At 36.4% G+C, this 8,207-nt stretch overlaps 1 protein-coding gene across 1 annotated transcript in view; it reads left to right on the top strand.

Moving 5' to 3' along the window:
* Window positions 1-7,959, top strand: part of LOC140341019 (cyclin-dependent kinase inhibitor 1-like) — a 19,311-nt gene extending 11,352 nt beyond the window's left edge. Inside the window, exons 2-3 of the mRNA XM_072426521.1 lie at window positions 2,700-2,993; window positions 4,086-7,959. Of these exons, the coding sequence (XP_072282622.1) occupies window positions 2,705-2,993; window positions 4,086-4,147 (351 nt within the window). The 5' untranslated portion in view covers window positions 2,700-2,704 and the 3' untranslated portion in view covers window positions 4,148-7,959. The remainder of the gene's footprint in view (window positions 1-2,699; window positions 2,994-4,085) is intronic.
* Window positions 7,960-8,207: the final 248 nt, after the last annotated feature.

Raw genomic sequence — 8,207 nt, 5'->3', positions numbered from 1 at the left:
GTGTATTTATAGTTGAAATTGTATATGGTGTTTTCATTTCCTTTTTCCATTCAAACACAAGGGGCTCAATGTTGCCATGTTGACATCATTAATGGTGCAGAACGTTCCGAGTTATCATAGACATTAGTGGGATTTTCCATAGCTTCCCACTGTTTGGTTACCATAGAAGTAAATAAAACTTCAGATACTGTATACGATTTATGTTCTGTAGGCATAAGTCCGTGTCTAAGTTGTTATTATTTACTTAGAAGCACTAACATGTTGGGTATAACTAATAAAGACTGCAGACAAAACAAGTATTTGACAATTTAAGGGGAAGTGGACCCATATGAAGTTGGGAAAACCCCAGGCAAATGAGGTTGATTTATTAAAGGAGCAGAAGGTTCACTTTGTTGGTGCATATTTTTACATCAGTTCTCCAATCAAGTGCAAGAGACTTTTTTTTTTTTTTGCACAATTCCCATACACAACTGGGTATTTACCAGGCAGGTGGCATTCTGTAGTCTGTAGGCTTCCTCATGAATTTAACAACCACTTTCACAATTCATAGCAGTGTTCAACCCAGGCGTTTTTTTTAATCTTAGTAGTAAGAAATTGTAGGCAGGTGGCAGTCCCTGTATTGTGACCCAAATAATCACTAACCACCCAAAAACAGCCGGGTGGTTACAGGAAAGTGCTGGGTGGTACGCCCAGCTAAAAGGGCCTGGGGAGAACATTGCATAGGCTCAGCATAGAGTCTAATACATAGATACTTTTCTGTCCTTGGGCTACATTCACACCTTGGTATAAAGACATTTTAGGCTTAATGTGTTGTTAATGAATTTGGGTTTGGTAAATGTGATAAAGTTCAACTAATAACATATTGCAACATCAAGAGTTTTTCATATTCTTACAAGAATCTAAAGTTTGGTACCCAGTGCACTTTGAGAGTTGCAGTGGTATCAGATTCGATGCATTTGTGCTGCATGAGTGTTAATGCAAACTGCAACAATACAGCAGTTTTTTGATCATACTTGCACTATTCAGAAATTCAGAGAAGTGTTGGATTTGTGTATGGCTGTATGTATAGCCAGTAATATGTTGTGTGGTCCTGCTTCACATTTCACATATGGTATTTAGCTATGGTGCAGACTTCAAGTGTTTGCCTTTGTTATCTATAATTAGCAAGCATACTGCCTGTCAGATTGTGTTGCCTGTTGTCATTCTGCAAAGTAATCCTGTACGAGTTCAGATCTGAACAGGGGATTGAAGTCTTGGCTTGTACCGACATGTTCCTTCCATAATCAGGGCAAGGTGCATGTTTGAGCTAGTTGGGACATGCCTGACTCACTCCGCAATGATGTCAGCATAGGACTGTACAGGGTGGGAACAGCAGTAATATGATACAGGGAACAAAGCTATTTATAACACATTTCCCCTAGAGAAAGGGAACACTTGTCAGTATTTATGGTCAATAATGACACAAACACTATATATCCATCTAAATGCTAAGGATATCCATCGATTTGTATGCCTGCTCTGTCTTCTAAAGTTTTTGGGTAGGATATGGATATTAGATATAGATATTAGAAGCAGGATGCAGGTAATTTGTCAGTAAGACCATTAACCATTTTTACATAATAGTTTTTTTTTATTATTATTAATTTTATGTTTTTTTATATGAAAGTATTATATATATCCATTTAAAAATAAACTAAAATATCTGTATTGAATATCTATGCAAGAACTTATGACTATTTCTAAAGTAAAAATGTGAATACAAGAGTTAATGGTTCTGCACACCTTCTGGAGTCATTATAAAAAGGTCTCATTTCCTTTCTGGTTTTGAATTCATATTTTTGTTATGTCTTTATATAATGTTCATAGCCATGTCACTGGATTAACAACGTAATGACCCTTCCATAGTCATAGTTTAATGTCTTTAATGTAGCCCAAGCTCAGTTTTTGTGGGAAGCCAAGTATGTTTTTGGGAGTGCTGGGTGGACATGCATGCAAACATGGAAAGAACATACAAAACCTTTTAGATAGTGAAATTTGAACCTAGTACCTAGTGCTAGCCATTTAGCCACCATGCCTTGTTTATAATATGAAGCATGTAACCTAATTCTCTAAATATGCAATGGTGGGAGAGAACCAAAGAATAGTTTCAGGACATCACACTCTTGCTGTGTATCCAAGACGTACAAATTCCAAGGTGCCAACAGCCTACCCAACTCCAATTATTAAAATATCACACTTGGATGACTTATAAATTATTACCAATTATTTGAAATGTGCTTTTTGAGGGTCAGTGGATGAGCTCAACAGCCAGGCTACTAGCATTTTCCAGAGCAGATCAACAAAATCAGTTTTGCGCATTAACAGAAAGAAGAGTAGTCTGCCTAGCTCTAACTGGATTGAACGGCTCAAAGCTTATCAATGATTTATTATTATGGAATACAGCACACCTTCACTTGCATTCAGTGATTTTCACTTTTGGTTGAGATGGTTATAGGAGTGATGATGCAATAGGACTACATGGATTATATGTATATGTGTGTGAAATATATATATTTATATTATAATGTGTCTTTCCTTTGGATGCCTTTTTGCTGTTTATTTACTTGAAATGACCTCTCTAATGGTATACATAAATTACCTTGTATTTATTGAACTGTTATAGATTTTTAGTTTCAATCATTTTTTTTTATCTTTCACAGAGAACATGTATTCAGCCAGAGCTATCCTCCTACAGTCCAATAGCAACCCTGAAAAGGTTTGTCGGAACCTTTTTGGGCCTGTGGATCATGAGCGTCTCAAAGCAGACTGCGAAGAACTGTTGAACAGAACTGCTGAGGAGGCCAAAAAAAGGTGGAACTTTGACTTTGTCAACGAGACCCCAATAGAAGGACCCTACAAATGGGAGAAAGTGGATTGTGTAAATGGCAACATTCTGTGTTCCAATGAAGACAATGGATCGGATTGTTGCAAAAGAAAACAAAAACTCATTACAGGTAATTCTGAACTTACCACTGTGGTATATTCAAGAAATATCAAATGCCAGGGCATGAATAATGGCCACATACATCCAATAAAAAGGGTATGTTAAGGTAACTATGTTAAACTCCATGTTGGTGTAGTCCGCCCGAGTCCATTGTTTGCTATGAGATACAGTACACGCCCCAGCTGGCTTGCGGTATTCTCGATTGCAGAACACTCAGTACACACCAGAGGAATTCACTTCCCTGCTGTGAACACTGCCCACCCATCATTATAACAGCCTTCCTTTTAGCTTTAGAGAACAGTGACTTGACTTTGACTTGATGGTTTACTTGTAGTCACCCCCTCCCCAAGGCTGTAAGACTATCCCAAATCAAGATGCTTTATTAAAAGAGACTCAGAAAGGCTTCATATAAAATAGGTTGAGTCAGGATTACATGAAATAAAATCAAAGTGAATGACTGACAAATTTACTCTTAAGAGGTTCAAACAAAGTGTCAGCTGTTAGACCTTAATTTGGGCAGCAGAGAGGTTAGCCTGCCACATGGACCTTTTGTACTCTGACAAGGGGAGAGTAGCTGCACAAACACCTGTCTCTGACAATAATTTGTTCTCTACTTTTAGAAACTTGTTCACCACTTATTTAGCTGAATTTTTACAACAGGCTTTGTTCTCTGGTGAACAGGCTTCCAAAAGTGAAGAATAGAAGTACCATATTACCTCTAAATAGGGATCACAAACTCTCCTGAAAAGAGTAGTTTAATACATTTAGTACCATATTTAAAAATTGGCAAAAGTACCCTATGGCATTCTGTACTTGCCAAGTGCAGAATAAAAATACCAAATGTATTGGCCTGTTTTGGGGGGATGAAAAGGGGCAATATATTTGGCAAAATGTTTAAAAAAAGTTCTACAAAAGTGGTTTGGTCAAAGAAATTAATGTAAAGATGATATTTTAAGCAAATCAATAATGTTTGTGAAAGAAATGCTGATAATCATCATTAAAATAATGGTAATAATCCTACTCACGATTTAAGGGTTTTGATGTTTAATTAGTAATTATTTTTAATTTTAAAAATTATTTTTTCTTTTTTCCCTGTTTTTAGATTACTATCAAGTGAAGCGCCACTGTTCACCAGTCCCTTCACCAAAACAGTCCTGCGCCTAAATCCAGAGGCTATACAAGTTACTTTCCGAGCCAGTTTCTTTAAGAGAAGAATTTAAAGTTATATATTTTAAAGAAAAATTCTAAACCGTTTGGAGAATGTACTTGAATACAGGTAGACCGTAACTGGACTGGAGCCCAGCTGGAAAATTTAATGCACTTCATATAGACTCTGGGGAATATTTAAATGTAGCCTTAGCTGATAAGGAGTTCAATATTTTCAGATACATGAAGAATGATTTCTTATAGTACCAGGGACTGTTTGTAACATCTGTGTATAATTGTAAAGTATATTATCTGCAAATCTGCACACTGCATATCAGTACAACAAAGATATGCATTAAAAAATTGGTTCTATTTGCATAGAAATGGGATGTTGGATTTTAAAGTGGATCTTCCATGGTGGGAATCTGATGTGGATTACACAATAATAGAACTTTATCATTTGAATTTGTTTTCCGCCAGACCCAAAATGTCAAAAGGTTGTTTACCCAGTGGCATCTGTAATGGCATGTTGGGTAAAATCAGTGGTTCTGCGTATTATGTGATCGCATGACCATAAATATTCACAATCCTCAAGATTAAAATTAGGCAAGGTAGACCCAGATATAGGCAAAACTGATAACGACGATTTGGCTTGTGGTTGTACTGCTTCTACCTACAGAAAAAGTAGACGTTAAGGTAAAAGATGTTACTACAGGTCAAAAGAAATAGACTTCACTATTGTGAACAGTCAGAAATCTTCAGCAACTGTCAGCGGTAGTCTATAAACTTTCCAAGGCTTGTGCTAATTTCAGTTACCTTGCCAGTTCTTATTAGTGTGGTAGAGAAGCCCAGTATGGCAGTATCTATGGTAGAATATAAATACCTATTGGCTGTCCAGAAATGGCATGAGGATGCATTTAAAATTCAATATTAATCTATATTTATGGTGATAAATGGTGTTAAAGGTTAGCTTTTCCACACATGACAGATCCACTTTAAAAAGCCTACACATCAGTAATGACTTTAAGTAAATCAATGTGTAAACTGAAATAATCCAAACAACATAAGCAACAGGTTGCTGACATTATAGACTTTCATCACATACCACTTCTAAAACAAATTCCTTTTGCTCTTCTTGTAGTAAAGAATAAGCATAACTCCCAATTTCCACTCCCCATTGAAGTGCCGAAGGATCATGGCATGTGGGGAGGGGGTACTGTTTTTGTAAATAGTGACTCGCCGCTTATGATGTAATTTCAGATTACACACCGCTTTACTTTGGTTCCATTCCAAAAACAACTTTTAAATATTGTACAGTTTAAAAAAAATGTTTGCTCTTGTATATATTTAATATATAGATATGTCTCCTGCATTGGAAGGGTTTTTTTTTTATTTAAAAAGGGAGATTCCTAAATAATATTTTATTACAAAAATATATGTTAATTTATCTGCATTCTTTATTTTATTTTTTATTTTCCAGTGCTTTGTTAGGAGACTTGTACAGAAATATAGGATGGAGTAGAAAGTAGGAGATCATTTTTTGCTTTGCTTGTATTACACAGCTCCGGGTATTGCTTGTTTGCTGGTTTGACTATATTTGATGTCTTGCTTGATTGCACAATTTGGGAATTGGGGTAGGCAATCTCCTACTTAGACAAGTGGCTATTATTTGTGTGTTCAAGTTCTGGCACATGTGCGAACACACTTTGCATATACATGGAGCTAAATTACTAATAGTTATGTTTTATAGACATTTTTAAGAAATATATGTCATTGTAACACTAAGGGCTATACCACAGGTCTATTTTCAAATTTTGCCAATAATATATTTAGACGTTTTGTCTAGTTAAATTGAAATTCCACAATTACCTTAGTAATCATTTAGTCCAAGATTTATTTAGGAATAGTCATTCTGTAAAACTTGTCCCCTAAGGTCTCTGCTCTTACATTGTTTGTGCTCTCTCTGTCCATTTAAGGGAAATCCAACTTTTTTTAACATTCTTTATAGGAACATACTGAAATTCATGTGCATGTTTCGGCTATAAAAGTTGAAATTTGAGCATTGTATTGCTTGGTTTCCCAAACCTATGATAGCCCTGGGACCTGCTGATTGGCCACCCAGTCACCAATCGCTGAATTCTAAGGTGTTGGTGTCACATGTACATCCATACACAATAGTTCTAGTTGTTTTCGGCTCAGATTAGACAGAATCAGATAACTTTCCTAGAATTTACATAATCTGTTTAACCACGTGTTAAGGCCAAAAAGCTGTCTCAGTCCCTGTACTTTTACTGATCTGCACTTCAACTGCACTTTACTAACCACACTTTGCTTGCCATTTGTTCATAGACAAATTACAAAACAGAGAGTGGTGGAATGCTCCTGCCTTAGGCAGTGTGGCCAGTTGTAATCCTATCTTGAAATGTAGCCATGTTCTTTGACCTTTGGCCTTGCCTGGTAAATAGGATAGGCTAATACCTACCCTTCTTGTGATATCATACAGAGTTTATATTGGGCTTCAGACAGCTCCTTAATATAAAAAATATTTTAAACACATTTTCTTCCCCCTTTAAAAGGTTTGTCATATATAAACATACATATTTCAATAAAATCACAATTTGGTTGGGAGCATAAAGTGGAGGCAGAGAACTTTAAGGTACAAGAAACATCAGCCACTCCTACCAACCCTCCTTATCATGGCAGGATGGGTGCGGTTTCACTAAAATAAGGTTTTGGGTAGATCAAAGGTCTGAACAATGCCAGTTTGGATGTTTAAAACGTTGGCATGCAGTGCATATCATCTCTTAAAAAATTTATGAAGTAAAGAGAGAGACTGATTTGTTAGGTAGACCTTGCATTTTCCTTTAAAGATCCACTTCAATGTATTTATCAAAAATTTTACAAAATTTTTTTTTTTGTCCTTTCACTCCTAAAATTTAAGTATACCATTCATAAAAGCAGTATAGCGGTAAAGATTATAATCTGAGTTTGCTGTACATCTGGGCAGAAGTTTGGTTACTGATGTTGGAATTACAGATACTACATATTTACTAATACATTTAATCTCTAAATGTAGATATGTTTGTCCTGATATATGTGTAAAGCTGCGTACACACTTGCAATTTTTGTCGTTGGAAAGGATCTTTCACGATCCTTTCCAACGACAAGGGGCTGCAAGATGCATGAACGATGCTGTACATACAGCACCGTTCATGCTCTATGGAGAGGGGAGGGGGGAGAGCGACGGAGCGGCACCCTGCTGCGCGCTCTCCCCTTCCCTTTCATTACGATCGGCTGTCGTCCATCGTCCGTGGATCCGGCAGGTCGGTCGTCCGGACGATGGACGACACCGACTGTACACACGGAAGATTTTCGCCCGATAATTGGCCGATGCCGATTATCGGGCGATAAAAATCTGCCGTGTGTACGTAGCTTAAGAAAACACAAAAGGGAATAGCAGATCTGATAAGAATGTACAGTGTTGACTACTAATACATAAAAAAGCAAAATAGAAAAATCCTGATTGCTTTCTATGGGGTACAGTACTCTTGCAAAGAGACATTCACACAGCATTAAACGTGATACTATTCATTTTATTCTTATATATACATGACAGATTTGTATAAAACTTAATAATGTCAGGCCTTTGTGGTAAAAACAAGTAAATACTGTACAATGTTCCCCGGCTCCTACTTCTATTGTTTACTATAATGCACTTTGTAAGTCAGATTGTAAGCACTAATTGTTCTCTGTACATAGTCTGTAGAAATCTGTGTGGCATGAAATATGTCTGTAACTATTTATTAATAATAAAGAAACACTTAAAAGTACTTATATTGTGTATAAGTTTTTATTATATGCTATTATTATAAAGTTGAAATATCAAAGTGTATGCATTAATGCAAAGCCAGAAATTGAAGGAAATCTGCCATCAGACAAGTGTCTCCATTGGAAGATTTCACCTCTTCTTCTGGGTTTGATGACAACTCTAAAAAGACAAAGACAAATTTCCCCAATGGGGACACCGTGGGCAGCAGTAATAAGCATCAGATGACCTAAACTTTTCTCGATGTGGATG

Source organism: Pyxicephalus adspersus, chromosome 1, assembly GCF_032062135.1.
Source record: "Pyxicephalus adspersus chromosome 1, UCB_Pads_2.0, whole genome shotgun sequence".
Lineage (NCBI taxonomy): Eukaryota > Metazoa > Chordata > Amphibia > Anura > Pyxicephalidae > Pyxicephalus > Pyxicephalus adspersus.
This window is presented reverse-complemented; position numbering and strand designations above follow the sequence as displayed.